At 17.8% G+C, this 16895-nt stretch overlaps 5 protein-coding genes across 5 annotated transcripts; 2 read left to right on the top strand and 3 right to left on the bottom strand.

Moving 5' to 3' along the window:
- Positions 1–244: 244 nt before the first annotated feature.
- On the bottom strand, positions 245–8202 carry PGAL8A_00421200 (conserved Plasmodium protein, unknown function; the record flags this gene model as incomplete). The annotated part of the gene is made up of 18 exons (XM_028672933.1): positions 245–1525; positions 1655–2270; positions 2754–4963; positions 5115–5309; positions 5403–5500; positions 5694–5848; positions 5927–6021; positions 6179–6279; positions 6376–6422; positions 6534–6646; positions 6743–6825; positions 6905–7036; positions 7102–7144; positions 7239–7349; positions 7438–7514; positions 7618–7825; positions 7908–8012; positions 8104–8202. The coding sequence occupies 18 exons, from the start codon at positions 8200–8202 to the stop codon at positions 245–247; spliced, it is 5769 nt and encodes a 1922-aa protein (XP_028529436.1).
- A 649-nt stretch (positions 8203–8851) lies between these two features.
- On the top strand, positions 8852–9640 carry PGAL8A_00421300 (cytochrome c2, putative; the record flags this gene model as incomplete). Its single annotated transcript, XM_028672934.1, has 2 exons — positions 8852–9016; positions 9362–9640. The coding sequence occupies 2 exons, from the start codon at positions 8852–8854 to the stop codon at positions 9638–9640; spliced, it is 444 nt and encodes a 147-aa protein (XP_028529437.1).
- A 371-nt stretch (positions 9641–10011) lies between these two features.
- On the bottom strand, positions 10012–11943 carry PGAL8A_00421400 (ribosomal RNA methyltransferase, putative; the record flags this gene model as incomplete). Its single annotated transcript, XM_028672935.1, has 1 exon — positions 10012–11943. One exon carries the CDS (start codon positions 11941–11943, stop codon positions 10012–10014), a length of 1932 nt encoding a protein of 643 aa, XP_028529438.1.
- A 776-nt stretch (positions 11944–12719) lies between these two features.
- On the bottom strand, positions 12720–14611 carry PGAL8A_00421500 (tRNA pseudouridine synthase, putative; the record flags this gene model as incomplete). The annotated part of the gene is made up of 8 exons (XM_028672936.1): positions 12720–12921; positions 13072–13172; positions 13291–13378; positions 13483–13541; positions 13622–13709; positions 13806–14000; positions 14139–14230; positions 14555–14611. 8 exons carry the CDS (start codon positions 14609–14611, stop codon positions 12720–12722), a joined length of 882 nt encoding a protein of 293 aa, XP_028529439.1.
- A 500-nt stretch (positions 14612–15111) lies between these two features.
- Positions 15112–16788, top strand: PGAL8A_00421600 (transporter, putative; the record flags this gene model as incomplete). Its single annotated transcript, XM_028672937.1, has 2 exons — positions 15112–16546; positions 16697–16788. 2 exons carry the CDS (start codon positions 15112–15114, stop codon positions 16786–16788), a joined length of 1527 nt encoding a protein of 508 aa, XP_028529440.1.
- Positions 16789–16895: the final 107 nt, after the last annotated feature.

A 16895-nucleotide genomic window follows, 5' to 3' on the forward strand; every position in this document is an offset into this window, starting at 1 on the left:
AAGAAGTAAAAAAAGAAAATATTTAAGCCATATAAATTATTTTAAATGTAAAAAAAAAAAAAAAAAGTTTACTTTTTTTTAAAATATTCTTTTTTTTTTTTTGCCATATTTAAAATTTTTTTTTTTTTTTTTTTTTTTTTTTTTTTTTTTTATGTATGATATTGTCAAATGAATATTTTTGTGAATTATATATAATTATTTGATAAACAAAAATATACTGATCTATTATTTTAATAAAGTTCTATTATTTTCTTGTTTGTGTGTAAATTTTTTCAAAAGTTTTATAATTTAAAAAATAATAAAGTATGCTCATAAAAATATGTGTATCATTGTTAAATGCTAATTTACTTTTTCCTTTTATTGTTTTTTCATTATTTAAATTAAATACTTTACTAGAAAATTTTTTGTTATTAATATTTTTGTTAGATTTATTTCTATCAAGAGAAGAAGTCATTGAGCTATCAGAATAATTATAAGAATTACTTGAGTCACTATGTTCACCTTCGTCTGAATTAAAAATAGACACAGTATCAATTGTGCTAGTATCAAATATAATATTTTTACTTTTATTATTAACTAAGTTTTGTGCATAAGCATTTCTATTAATTCTCTTTAATTTTATAGACTTCATTATTTTTAAATACATATTTTTATTTTTTATATTGGAATATTCTCTTGTATCAAATAAATATTTTTCTTCTTCATATAATAATTTTACTTTGTATTCAACATTATTTATTAATTTTTTTAGGTAATAAGCTGTTACACTTTTATATTTTTTAAAATTGTGATTTTCATTTTCTAGAATAAAATCAATGTTCTTTTTATTTCCGAAAAAAATATCATCAAAATTTCTATTTTCATATTTTTGAATATTCTTAACAAAATTTTCTATGTTAACATTATGATCATCATAAAAATTAAAATTCATTTCATGATGATTTTCTGTATATATATAATTTTCTTTTGTCTTTACTTTTTTTAACTGATTTATTATGTTTTTGTTATTTTTTAGCAATTCATTGTATTCATAAATTTGAGAAAATAATTCATTTTTATCTAAAATGTATTTATATGTCTTTATATACACAAGAATTTTTTCATAAGAATATAAATTTGAGTCGTATAAATCTGTAGACAATTTTAGGACTTCAACATCTTTGTTATTTTTGTATAATTCAGTAGAATAAAGTAATAATAATATCTTCATAATTTTCCTTAAGTATTTAAAAGGAATAAAAATATTTATATAAATATTGAATAAATGACATTTTATTTTATCTTTATCTAAAATCCCTTTACCATCATTACATTTTAATGTTACTATGTTTTCAGGAAAATACCAAAAAATTTCATTTACAATATTTTTATCATGATATGTATAATTGTAATTCATTAAATAATAATATACTTCTTCAAATATATATATACAATTTTTATTATCTAAATGCATATAAATTAAACTTAAAACGTAATTGCAATATAATGTATCTATATTGTTTATTCCATAGTTATGTCTAAAAATCTAAAAAAAAAAAAAAAAAAAATATGTATATATTTATATCTCTAATATTAAATATTTATGATTAAAAAAATGCAAACTTATATTCTTTCTATTTTTATAATAGATAATTATATATATATATAGAAAAACCTTTTCTGCATGTTTAGCATTTATTAAAGCATATATCATCATTTTATTTTTATCTATATTTGATTCTTTTTCTGAAAACATTATTTTTAAAGCCATTAAAGATAAGTCTAATGATACTTTTGCTATATTTATATTTTTTGTATTAAAAAATTGAAATATATTTTTTACACTTTCTAACACTTTTATACAATAAAAAGAACTACTCAAGACAAAATTATTACTTTTATATTTTTTAACAATTTTATTAGTATTATAATAATAAAATAGAGAATTTGCAAAATAATGTAATGTGCTAGCCAATCTAATATTATAAAAAGAATTAGTTTTTGGTATTAATTTTATATTATCATATAAAAATAATTTTTCATGCGGATAACATATATCATTTAGAAAAAAATATGATTCATTTTTATTTGCCTCTTTCAATATACTCTTTTCATTATTATTTTTATTTCTATTAAATTTAGAATAAACCAGATTATCAAAATCATCACTTAGTTTTATATTTTCAATTTTCTGCTCATTATAATTCTTTAAGCTCATATTTATTTGTAATAAAATAGTTGCTCTCAAAAGAAACAAAAACTCTCTATATTTTTTTGCGCTTTTATTATACCTGGAATAAATAAAGGAAGAAACACATAAAAATACCATAAATAATAAAATATCATCATGTATAAAAATGTATCATGTATCTATGAAAATAAAAAATCTAATAACATAGGAAAATTAACAAAATTCTAAATAAAAGGAAAAAAAAAAATAATAACAAATGGTTTAACATAAAATTATTTTTTATAAAATTTATCAAAATTAAGTTATGTATTCTGATTAATAATATTTAAAATTATAATGTAAAATAAAATATAAAAATACCATCCATAAAATACAAAGAATTACTACATATAAAATATGATTAATAAAGTTTATTTAATTAATTTAGAAAGAAAATTAGTCGGTATTTTAAAAGTATTATAAATTTTATTTTTTTTTTTTTTTATTGAATAAATGCATTTAATAATAAAACCTAAATATGTAAAATTTTCTTAATGTATATTTATATATAAATATATATCTATGTTTATGTTTTAAAACATACCAAGCTAAAGATAGATAAAAATCTAAATAAAATGGATGAAAAAAAATGAAGTAATTACTTAAAATATTTGAACAAATTTCATATGTTTTTTTATATACATCTATCTTAGCGAAATGAAAAAAATTATCTTCATCACTATCAATATAATTATAATTATCATGTTTTTCATATTTCTCATGATAAGAATAATTTAAATCTTTGTCTAAATCATTATATTCGTTAATATCGTCTTTAAAAATCATTCGCTTGGTAGTAGTTAATTGTTCATTTATAAAATTTTCTCTTTGTACATTGCTATTACTATCAATATTATTATCATTGCTGCTTTCATATGATTGATTTGTATAAAGATAATTTATAAATAAATTATTTTTAATTTCATTTATTTCTGCTTTTCTTGATAGACATTTTGAATTATATTTTTTAAAAACATACATAGACAACCACATAATACGAACATGAATTGAAATGACGTTATCTTCCGATATATACCTAAAAACATAATTAGATATTTTAAACGAACTTTCAAAAAAATTAAACTTTATTCCTATAGCTATTATATTTAGTAATCCATAAAAAGTGAGATAACTTGTATCATTATATAATGTAATACTATCTTTTGATGCTAATAAGGAATTTAATTTTATATCATATGGCCAATTGTTTTTTTCATTTAGAAATAATGATTTATTATATTTTTCAAAAGAATTTGAATTAAAAATTTTATTTAAACATTTAAGTTTTCTGGATTTATTCTTATAATTATCATATATTTCTATAATTTTATTTTCTTTCTTTTCGTTATCTATATCATGTTTATCATTTTTTGTTTTTTTCTTCCTGTTGTTTTTTTCATCATGCATTATTAATTGTTCTATATATATTTTATTGCTCATATTAAGATGATGATGATACATTATTGTAAAGAAAATTAAATGTGATAATATATGCTTATTCTCATTATTTATATCTAGATTAATATTTTTTGGTTTTTGAATATATTTGTAAATTGGCAAATCAATGTACATAATATTAATAGATCTTTTTATTCTAATATTATATGATTTTAAATGATGTAATTCAAAAATTCTATTTGCTTTTTTTATTTTTTCATCATATTCTAATAAAGATGGAAAAAAAAGAATACCTAAACATTTCTGCAAGTTCTCATATATATAATTATGATGTAATTCTATAAAACTAAAATTTTTAATATTAAATAATTTTGCACATAATTTTTTCACCACTACTAATATATTTTCTATATAATGATTATGTGTTAATATTAAATTAAAAACATTTATTATAAACATATCAATAACAGTTATATTTCCTTTATATTTCTTTTTAATCAGATTTAAAATATCTAACTTTGTCTCTTTATTATTTAAATTTTTTACGCTGTACATTTCAGTGTTGGTATATTTTTTAAAACGATAAAAGTTTAAAAGTTTAGAAGATAAGGAAAAGTTGCAATCTAAATGATTTTCTAAGATCATCTTTTTTTTAAGTATTTTAGATATATTTAAAAATGTTTTTAATGCTTTTTTCTTTGAAGATAGATGCATTTTTTGAACATTATTTCTTGGTAGGTATATTTGTTCTGAATTTATTGATGATCTTGAATTACTACTAAATGATTCATAATTTTCTGAATTCTCCAATTCATCACATTCATTAGAGGAACTTAGTATGTTCCCTTCTATTTCTTCTTTGTCATTATTTTCATTAAAAATATCTGTTTTATTTTTTAATTTTAAATTTTTCAAAAATATGGATTGTTGTTTTTTGAATTTATTTCCATATTTTTGAAACTCATCAAATAAATAATTATTTATATTTTTCTTATAGAATATACATATTTCTCTTATGCAATAGAATATAAAATTCTTAATACATCGAATTAATATTTCGTTATAAATCATATTATACAACCATTTAAATGTTACAAATTTCAACATTTTTCCTAACTGTTTCATTTTTACTCCTCTACTATGTAGAAATGTTTTTAAAGAGATACTATCAAATGGAACATGAAATGATAAGCTTTCTATATCTCTTACAACATTTTGTAGATGAATATCTAGTAATTTGTCATAATTACTTTTACATTCGTCATATTCATTTACCTCTTCATAAAAGTTAATATTATTAGATATCTTCAGAAAACTTGAATGGAATGATTTTCCTTGATAAAAGTTGTCACTCTTCTGTAAACATTAAATTTTTATTTAAAAAAATTTTATGGTTGAAATGAAGGAGAAGAAAAATAAAAAAAGAAAAAAAAAATATTGGCAATTAAAAATATAACTTTTTTTTTTTTTTTTTATTTTTCAATTAAAAATGGATTGTATTTTATACCTCATTGTCGTAATATTCTAATTTAGAATTTCCAAAAAATGAAAAATTATTTTTATTTGATTTGATCAGCATAGAATTAATATTATAAAAGACATAATTATTTTGTGAATCATATTGTACAAAAAATGTATTTTTGCAATGATCTTGTTTGAATAAGCTGTATGTAGGAATAAGTTTTTCTAATAACTTCAATTCCTAAAATTTATGTAAAGCATAATTAAAAATGTTTGAAAATGTCTCTAATATTTTTTTTTTTTTTTTTTCTTTTTAAATTATATATATCCTTACATATTTTAGATTCCCTTCAATTTCATTTAATTTAGTTATAACCAAAGGAAAAATTGGAGATGGCATGACATACATTTTAAATCCTTTATATGATACAACTTCATAACAAAAAATATTAAAATGAGTAAATATTTACACAAGATATTTTATAGAATTTTTTTTTTTTTTTGTATTTATTATTTTTTTTTAATGAAATGAAAAGAATAAACAAATACAACAAAAAATAAAGAAATAAAAACATATATTCATTCTTAATTATAATCCAAATTTTTTTTTTTTTTAATTAATTACTAGTGCTTAAATTAAAAGATAGTATAGATAGGGATATTCTTTCATTATTTATATTTTGTTTGAATTTTTTTTTTAATTCTTTTAAATTTTCAATTTTAACTTGAGCTATTCCTTTGTTTATCCATTGTTGTGCTTTTATTTCACTATTATATTTTCTAGTAGATAAAAAAAAATTTTTACAAAAGACATACTTAAAGATTTATTATTTTTTTTTTTTTTATAATTTTTATTACTTATAAGCATTATCTATATCCATTTTATCATCTCCAAATATTAAAATTCCTATTAATCCTTCTCTAATAACGTCAGTGTCATTTGTTACATATATCTAGTAAAATGTATGTATTAGTATTAATAATAAAATAATAAAAATTAATTTTTAAAGAGAAAACATTACAAAAAAAATTATTTTTAAAAGTGATATCCAATATTTAATAAAATAAAAGTGTTATATTTTCATTAATATATATAGATTTTTATTTTACTTCATCATTTTTAAAAAGCTTAAAAATTTCTAAGGGATTATTTCCTATTATTTTTTCGTATTTAAAATTATGATTAAACACTGTTTTATGTTGTGGTTTGGCTTTATAAGAAAAAAATATATATGTATATATATATATATATAATTACTAAATAAAATGATTATATGTTTAATATTATTTTTTTTAAGAATGCTTACCTTTTTTAGAAAATAGTTTATCAACATATCTAAAAGAAGTGTATTTCCTATAGAAAGTAATTTGAAAAAAAAAAATAGACTCTTATATTTTTTATTATTTCAAATTTTACTTTTTAATTTTTTACATATTTTTTAATTCTTTTATTTTATTTTCATACGTATATTCTTGAATTATTACACTTTTTGCAAAATTTGCCGCTATTTTAACAAATATACTTTCTAGGTAAAAGAATAGAGAACATGTTTTTATTTCCTCATAAAAAAGATTTTCCTACAAATAATAAGTTTTTTTTTTTTTAATAAAAATCTTATTTTTTTAAATAAAAACAAAAAATATTCATAATTACAAATTTTTTTTCATATAAACCATATCCATGTTATAGCAGTGGAAATGATTACACAAATATAAGTCATAAGCATCATTAACAATTTTTAGCCAATATGGTTTTTCTATATTTTATAAAAAATAAATAAATTCATATTTATTACTTGTTATAATAATATATAAATATATATATTTTTTATTTACTTTGTCTATATTGAGGAAATATTTCTAAGAAAAGAATATCAAATAAATTGGAAGATGGTATCAAAGGAATTGGCATTTTCTCATATATATTTTTAGAAGAGGAAGAAAAAAAATTAAGTACATTTTGCTTATCTGAAAATTAAAAAAAAACTTTTATTGAACTTGAATTTTTATAAAATTTTTTTCTTTATTTATACTTGATAGTGGAACTTCTTTAATACGATTCTTTCGAATTATTTTCTAAAAAAAAATATATGTTTAATAAAAATAGAAATATATATTTCAAAAAAAAAAAAGATTTTTTCAAATTAATTTTTTTTTTTTCATAAATTACAAAAGATTCTATATGCATATCAATGTCTTTATCAGTTTTAAATATCATCATTTCTTTCTTTAATTTGCTAACGGATACTTTAGTTGCTAAAGTATAGTAATCATTTTGTTCCTAAAAAATTATTTTAGTTATATTTTATTTGTATATTTATTAATATTTTTTAAAAGAAAATATATATTTAAAGAGAATTTTTTTTTACCATATTTTCTTTTTTATTTCCAAAATAATTGAAAGGATTCTCGCAACTAACTAAATCTATAGCCAATTCAACATGACCTAATAAATCATAAAAATAAAAATGAAATTAAAAATGTTTGAAATAATCATTTTATAAAATTATTATAAGAGTTTTATTTCTATATTATCTTTAATATTTAACCTTTTACGTTACTATTGTTGAATTTATATATTTTGTACATTTTATATGAGCTATAATATTTTAAAAAGCTATAATATTTATTTAAGTATAATTTTAATCCAATATCTTTCCTTTTTTGATTGTTAAAAATAACATTTATAAATTCTGGACATTTCCCATTTAAGCAAACAACTGGTAAATAGAAATTTTTATTTATATTATCTTTAAACTAAGGAAAGTAATACAAATAAAACTAAATGTATATAAAAATTGTTAATATACATAGGATTTATATGAAATATTTTTAATACCATTAAATTGTATTCATTATTCAACATTTCAATTATTTGAACTCTTTCTGATACATTGGATATTTTTTCTTCATCTTCTTCTTCATAAAAAATTTTTACTTTTAACTGAGAATTAGAAACAAAAAATAAAAATAATTTAAATATAATTTATCTAGAAAATATTTTTGTTACACTAGTATTTCTTTTTTTTTAATACCGTTGTTATGTTACTGAAGTTTTTGCATGAAAAATGCAAAGATTTTAGTTTTATTTTTAGAGCAAAATGACTTTTGAATTTAATACTACTTATAGACATTTTTTCTTTTTAATGGATAATACTTGTCATTTGTTTTTTGAAAAATTTATCGATTGTTTTATTTCTTTTCTCAATTATTACGTTTTATACTTCGTTAATTTCATTATTTTATATTTTAATTAGCCTTTTTCTCTTTTTTTTTTTTTTTTTTTTTTTTAAATTATCTCAATGTGTAACATCTAGAATCCTTGTTATTTTTTACAATATTCATATTTTTTCATAATAAATATGCTAAAATATTAGATATAATGCTGTTAAATATTAAATATATGAACAGCTGCACTTTAATGCACTTTTATTATTGCTGAATAAGTATACACATTTTTAATTTATTTTTTTTACAGCTACATATATATTGTGTGTGTGTAATATATGACATACAGAACTCTTAATTTCCTTCACAACTAACTAAAATTATGCTAGATGCATGATTAATAAAAATAAAAGGAAAAAATGTAAGCATACAAAAAAATACATACATATGCAAGAAAATTATATGCACGTATAAAAAAATATTTTTTTTTAATTTCGATTAATCATATTACAATTCATATTTTTTTTATTTTTTTTTTTTTTAATGCAAATAAAAAAAAAAAAAAAAAAATTTTAAGTTTAAACAATCTCTCGAATATATTAAAATTATAAGGTCATGAGTGCTGCAGGGCGAATAAAATCATATGTTGACGACAGTATAGCAGATGATTTTATTTTACCTTCTGGTGACTGTTTTAGAGGATATAAATTATTTAAAAAATATTGTCAACAGTGTCATTCTATTAGTAAAAATAATGAAATAAATCAAGGTACTTCTATGGTATAATGAATAAAAAAATATAAAATTAAGATAACTCTTAATTCATGATTAAAAAAATTCCTAATTAATACTTTACATTTTTAAAAATAGAAGAAAAGGAAATTTATACTTTTTAATTTATTTTTTTTTTATATTTTAATAAATATAAAATAAATGTATAATTTTGTCTATATAGTATGTACTAACATAAAAAAAATATATTCAAAGAAAAATGTAAAATTGTAGCCTATTTTTTTATTCATATAATTTTATTTTAAAATAAGCAAAAAAATATGGATGAAAAAATATTGAAAGTTTTAATATATAACTTTTTTATTGTATTTTTTTTTTTTTTTTTTTTTCTAGATTGGACCAAATTTATATGGATTGTACGGGAGAACTGCTGGATTATATGAAAATAGTTTATATAAAGCATCAGATTTATTAAAAAATTCAGGAATTGTATGGAATGACATAAATTTAATGAGATATTTGCAAAACCCTAATAGGTTTATAGAAGGGAATATTCATATGAATTTTAAAGGAATTAATAATTTTCAAGATAAAGTTGATTTAATATGGTTCATAAAATATATGTGCCATAAAGATTGGATAAGTGATACAAGAGATAATGAAAAACAATAATAATAATTATATATTTATATGTATATAATTAATGAAATATATTTTTTAAGTGAATGTTTTTTATAAAAAAAGCAAATTAAAAAATTTTCATAAAGTAAAATTCCAGTTCAAGGTGTAATTAATTCTTAATAATTTCATTTATCAATTTTAATTTTTAACAAAAACTAATTTATATTATTTATTAATTTATTTTATTTATATATTTTTAAATACATAACTTAATTTTTTTAATAAAAATTAATAATTAACTATTTTACTATAAAATATTTCTTTTTTCTTTCTATTTTTTATTCTGATTTGTAATTCTTATATGAAAAAAAAAAAAAAAAAAAAAAAAAAAAAAACTATATATTTGCAATTTAAGAATAAAGCTATAATTTTTTTGTTTCTTGTCTTTTTTTTTGTAATGATAATAAATATGGAGGTTTTAATGGCATAAGTTGTGGTTCATGTCTTATATAATTTTGAGGCAATAAATATGATTTATCAGAATCATAGTAATTTTTTGTAGCAACAAATGAAAATAGTTTGCTATTTCTAAAATTTTCCGATGAAATATAGTCATTAACAATTTCTTCGTCTTCTGAATTAAAATACTTTATTTCTTCATCGCTATCAGAACAATAAAAATTAAAAATATCAATATTTTTATTCCTTAAGTTGTTAATTATATTTTTATCTACTTTTGACTCTGTGATGCTTGAAATATTTTCATTTTTTTCGTCTTTTTTTGTGTCATTTATATGTGATTCTTTATCGTTTATAACAACTTCATCAAATATTACATTATATTTGTTATAATCTTCTTTATTTTTATTTTCATCTTTCAGTTCTGTATTTTTTTTTTCTATATACTTACTTGATATTAAATGAGTATTTTCATTTTTCTCTTCATTATTATTTTCACTCTCATCTTTGTCATTATATTCAACCTCATATTCGATTAAATCTTCATTATCATCTTCATTATCATCTTCATTTTCATCTTCATTTTCATCTTCAATTTCATCTTCAATTTCATCTTCAATTTCATCTTCATTTTCATTTTCATTTTCATTTTCATCTTCATCTTCATTTTCATCTTCATCTTCATCTTCATCTTCATCTTTGTTTTCATCTACAATTTCATTTTCGTTTTCATTTTCATTGTTTTTTTCTTTATTTATTTGGCTATTTTTTTCATCGTATAACTTTGAGTTACCTTTATTATTTTCTTTTTTATCATTTTTTGAATCACTAATTTTTTTATTATGATCCCTATTGTTAATAAATTGTGTATGTATTTTTCTAATTTGTTCATGAGTAAGATTTTTATTATTGAAACTTTTTATTTCGTTATGATTACTTAAAGCAATAATATTAGATAATGGTAAAGAAAAATTAAGGCAAACAAGAAAAGCTTCTAAACTTTTATTTCTGCTGCTTTGAGGTTTACATATGTATACCTTTTCAAAGAATTTATTTAAATGCAAAATTAATAGTCCCGTATGTTCTCCTCTAAAAATTTTACTAATAAAGTTTCCTCCTATTTTTAAAATAGAACAGCAAACCTTTAGACTAGATAAAATTAACTGAGATTGAATAAATTCATCTATATCATTCATACCTGTTATATCTGGAGCACCATCACTAACAACTGTATTTGCATAAGTCAAGTTATTTGATGTCACCATTTTATTTGGATTTTTATTGTTTTTATCTTTACTACCATCACATTCATATATGAAATTTTCTCCATTATTTATTTCATTTTTATTATTCATACATTTTAAAATTTTATCTATGGTTGACATTTTTGTAATATCTCCCTGAATAATGTGTACATAATTCATATTACCTATTTCTTGCAAATCAACAGCTATAATTTTAGGTTCTTTTATTGATTCATTTTTTTTTAAATTATTAATTTTATTTTCTAATACATCATTAAAGTTAATATATAATGAAAATTTTTCTATAAAATCTTTGTATTCTAAATACCTTAATTTCTCTTCATTACTGTCGCAATTCTTTTTATTTATAAAATACAAAATTTGATAGTAATTGTATAAACAAATATTTTTAAGAACTTGTGACCAGCTACCTGGAGCTGCGCATAAATCAACAATGTTATAACAAAAATTTTCATTGTATATATTAATTAACTCATTTATATTTTTATTATACAAATTTGGATCAAATAATTTAAAAATTTCAAATTTTTCATTTATCTGAATTAGCTTATATGAGCTTCTAGCTCTATAACCATTTTCTTTTGCTTTTCGGTAGTAAATATCTCTTCTATCTTTACTTAATTTTCCCATTTTATTTTTATTTTTTTTAAATAAGTTAATATTTTATTAAATTACTTTTAGTAATAAATTATTGCATTTTATATATTTTTTCTTTTTCTCTAAACTATTTGATCAAAAAAAACAATAAACAAACATATATAAGAATTAAGGTAGACATATAATAAATGGAGTTAATGATTAAAATTAAAAACAAATGCAAATGATGTCATTTGTACTAAGAGATCATTCATTTTACAATTATATATTAAAATATAACTTATCATATAAAAATATTATAAAAACTACTATTAATTATAAATATATATATTTTCATAGTATAAATATATATACTTTTTTTTTATTTTTTCTAATGTGGTTTTTATGGTAATGTTACTTTTTTCTTCTCTCCATATTAAAACAAAATAAGGATTATTTAATAGGATCTTTTTTTTTTTTTTTTAATTTTAAATAAAGATATATTTTAATTTGTTTCTTTTTTATTTTATTTTAATTCATTTATTTTTCCTTTTTTTTTTTTTTTTTTTTTTTTTAATTCAAAGCTAATGTATTTTAAATAAAACAAAACAAGTTAATTTAACGTTTAAAAAAAAAAAAAAAAACATTAAAATTAAAAAAAAAAATTTAAAAAAAAAAAAGATTCTTGAAAAGAAAATATAACATAGAATGAACTTATGTTTAAAATTTTTAATGAAAATTATAGATATAAAAATATAAAAAAAAAATTCATGAATTAAAAGACTAAAAATAAGTGCTACTTTGTTATAGCTTTTTTTTTTAATACTCTATTAATCATCTATATTTTCAAAAAAATCATCATTGGGTTTTTTTATTTTTAATGGGTAACAAAGTGATATTAAAAGTATAGTACTTTGAATATATTTATTCATAACATTAGAAAATATACGGTTATCAATATTAATATTAAAATTAAAATCATTAAATTTAAATGAATATAATAATAAACCGTTTTCATCAGCTATTTTATAACTAAAAAAAAAGAAGAAAAAATTAAAAAAAAAAAAAAATAAATAAATACAAACAAGAAAAATAATAGATAATAATAAATAAAAATTAAAATAACATATAGAAACAAAGAATCAAAAATATATGCATATTTAATAAAACATTTTCAATTACTTTTTATTTTTCATTGGCGAGTTGTTCAACATATTAGAAATATCACTTTTGTCCATTAATCCTTTACCAACTAAAAAGAGGATAGAAACCATATGTCTAATCTAATGTAAAAAAAAAATTAAAAGATTATTTCAATATCGTGTGTTTTTCACTTTAGTAAGACATTTAATTTCATAATTTTTTAGTATATTAAACATTTATTTGTTTATTTAAATTTACTTGGTTATATAAAAATGAAACACCTTTGATTTTAAAATAAAAAAAATTTTTATCTATATTTTTAATTTCAAATTTTAACACTGTTCTCCTACTTATAATAAAAAAAAAAAAAGGAGTAACAATTTGGATACACAAATTCATATATAATATATATAGAAAAAAATAAAATAATTTTAATTTTTATAAATTTACTTAAATGACGTATTGTTTTTTCTTTTTTTGCAAAAATTTGAAAAATCATGTTCTCCTAACTGATAATAAAATAAGATGAACGAAAAAATGAAGGATATATATTTATTATAAGGAAAAAAAAAATTTATTTTTTATATACAAATAATTTAGATGCTTCCTTCATTTTTTCCAAATTATAATTTTTGTTTAAAAAAAAATAAACGTATGTTCTGTGTATACAGTTTAAACTAACAAAAATAAATAAGTAGAGAAGGAAATATGTATATTTTTAATTTATAATTGTAAAAAAGAACATTATATATATATATATATTTTTTTATTACCGAGCATCAAACATATTAGGAACATCTTGAATGTCAATGATATGTATATTTTTTAATTTTTTATTCAATTCTTTTACATATAATTTTTTAATATCTAACATTGACATATTTTGATATTTAATTTTTAATCTTATTGTTAATGCATTTACACGAGCAGATACACCTTTATCTGTTCTTGATACTCTCGAAAAAGAACTTGATCAAAAAAAAAAAAAAATAAAAATAAAAAATAAAGACAAATCTTTAAGAATTTATAAGTAAAAGCAAAAAAAAGAAAGAGTGAAAAAATATACAAAAAAAAAAATTATAGTAAATTCAAAATATTTATTTTACTTATTCTTATTAGATATTAATTTTAAATTAAGTAAATTTTCTATGAGTTTATTTTCTACTGTATTTTTATTGTCTTTTTGATATGCAGAACCCTGTAATTTTTTTTTTAAAAAAAAAATATACATCAAAGCAAATCATATTATATAACAATTCAAAAATATGTTAAAATAAAAAAAATGTTAATAATGAAAAAAAAATATATAAATAGAATAAATAACTTAAGATGAATAAAAAATAACTTCAACAAAAAAATTAAAGTAACCATATAAAATACATATAAAAAAAAAAAAAAAAAAACAATGTTGCAATTATATAAAAAATTAAATTTTCATTATTAAAATCATATTAATAAAAATATGAAAATAAATGTATATTTAAAATAGTAGTTAATATATAAAAAAGGAAGATTTTCATACATTAAATTCCATTCCTACATATGAGAAAAATATTATAAAGTTATATGTTTCTTTCATTTTTTATTATTGTAACTGTTTTCTTTAGTTTTGTTATAAGTTCTATTAGATCTATTTAATAAAAATAATCTTTTTAATTTCTTTTAAAAAAAAAAAAAGAAAAAAGAAAAAAAAATTTAAAAATAAATAATAAGTATATATATAAATATGCATCAAAAAAACAAAAAAAATAAAAAAAAAAAAAATATGTAATGGATGTATAATGAAACAAATTATTAAAAGTGATTGTATTGAAAAGGAAAAAAAAAAAAACAATACATACAGAAAATTAATTAAAAAAAAAGTATATCAAGAACAATTTTAAAAAATAACATTACATTGTAGCATGTTTAAAGTTTCATAAATTCAAAATGAAATAAATAAAAAATAAATTTATCGGAAAAATTTTGATAGAAAACATAAAAAAAAAAAATTATATAAATATATAAATTGTTTAAATTTTATTAATTTAAAAAAAAATACATGAAGAAGGAAAGAAATGAGTGAAAACATTTTAAAACATGAAGAATGTTATAAATGAAAACATTATCGAAAATTTAAATATTTATGATCATTCCATTAATAAGACTATAAATGATAAAGTAGATGTAAAAAAACTAAAAAAAATTGAGATAAATGAGAATAATTTACATAATTACCTTTCAAAAAACAACATGGTTAATGAAAGTAAATATAATTTAGATTCTTATAATGAAAAAAAAAATATGAATAAGAAAGATATTATTGTTATAGAAAATAATGTAAATAACGAAGATTATTACAACACAAATGAAAAAAATAAAGAAAAGAAAGAAACGAATTACAATAGTGAATCCAGTGTTAAAAATAAGAAAATTTTAAAGGATTTTGATATTTTTGTAGATAAAAAAAATGCTATAAATAGCATAATAAGTTCAGCATTTGCAGGAATAATGTCGCGAACAATTACAGCACCATTAGATAGAGTAAAATACATAATGCAAATAACTAATAACTTACCCATTTCTGAAATTTTTAAAATTATAAAAAAAGATGGAATATTTTGTGGTTTTTTTCGGGGAAATTGTGTTAATATTGTTAAAATAATTCCCGAATTGTCTATAAAAATGTATTCTTATGAATTTATGAAACTGAATGTTTATAATTATTATAACAAAACAAATAATTGTGTTAGTAATGAAGAAAATATTAATATACCCTTTTTTATTCGTTTTTTAATAGGAAGTTCAAGTGGTGTCATAGCTGCCTTATTTATTTACCCACTTGAAATAGTGAAAACAAGATTAATTGTATCTAATAAAAATGATGATAATGGAATAATTAAATGTTTTTATAATATTTATAAAAATGAAAGATGTAGAAATTTCTATAACGGCTTATCAATGCATATATATGGCGTTCTTTTTTTTTCTGGTTGTAACATGAGTATATATGATTATTTAAAATATCTTTTTTTTTCATTCTATAAAGATTATATTCATTCAAATTATTGTCTCAAAAATGTTTATAAAAAAGGAAATGATTTTTTTTCAGATACTAATAATAAAAATAATAATTATTTTCATATATATAATAATAATAATAATAACAATAATGGTAAAAATTTTTTATTAAAAACTGTAAGCAACTCTGACAATATAAAAAAAGATTCAGAACATAAATGGAATAATAAAAATTATCAAAATAAGGGAGAAGATATTATGAATAAAATATCTTGTTCTTATTGTGATTATCGCATAAAAAATGTGAACTGTTTATCTTTTTTATTTTTCGGAATAACAAGTTCTTTTATAGCTCAAATAGTTAGTTATCCTTTTTTAGTATTAAGAACAAGAATGCAAACTTTGAATAATGAAATAGCAAGTAATTATCTGAATAATGAAAGAAAAAAAATAAAATCATGTAGTTTTATTTTATATAATATTAAAAAATATGGATTTAAATCTCTCTATAGAGGTAATTTTTAGTTTTTTTTCATATTAATACTTTTTGTATTTTTTTTTTTTTTTTCTATAACATTTAGATTTCCATTATTATTATTTTCCCATTTTATGTAAAAGCAAATCATGTATTTTAATTTTTTTTTTTTTTTTTTTTTTTTTATAGGTATTTATGTAAATTTATTGAAAACTATACCAGCTACATCTATTACTTGGTTTTCTTATGAATTTTCCATGAGAAAGTTGCAAAATAATTAAAAAAATAAAGAGCAAATAAAAGAAGAAATAAAAAACAACAAAAAAAAAAAAAAGCATATATAATTTCTTGATATCGAAAAAAAAAAAAAAAAAAAAAAAAAAAAAAT

The sequence above is a fragment of the Plasmodium gallinaceum genome (genome assembly GCF_900005855.1).
Source record: "Plasmodium gallinaceum strain 8A genome assembly, contig: PGAL8A_v1_119, whole genome shotgun sequence".
Classification (NCBI taxonomy): Eukaryota; Apicomplexa; class Aconoidasida; order Haemosporida; family Plasmodiidae; genus Plasmodium; species Plasmodium gallinaceum.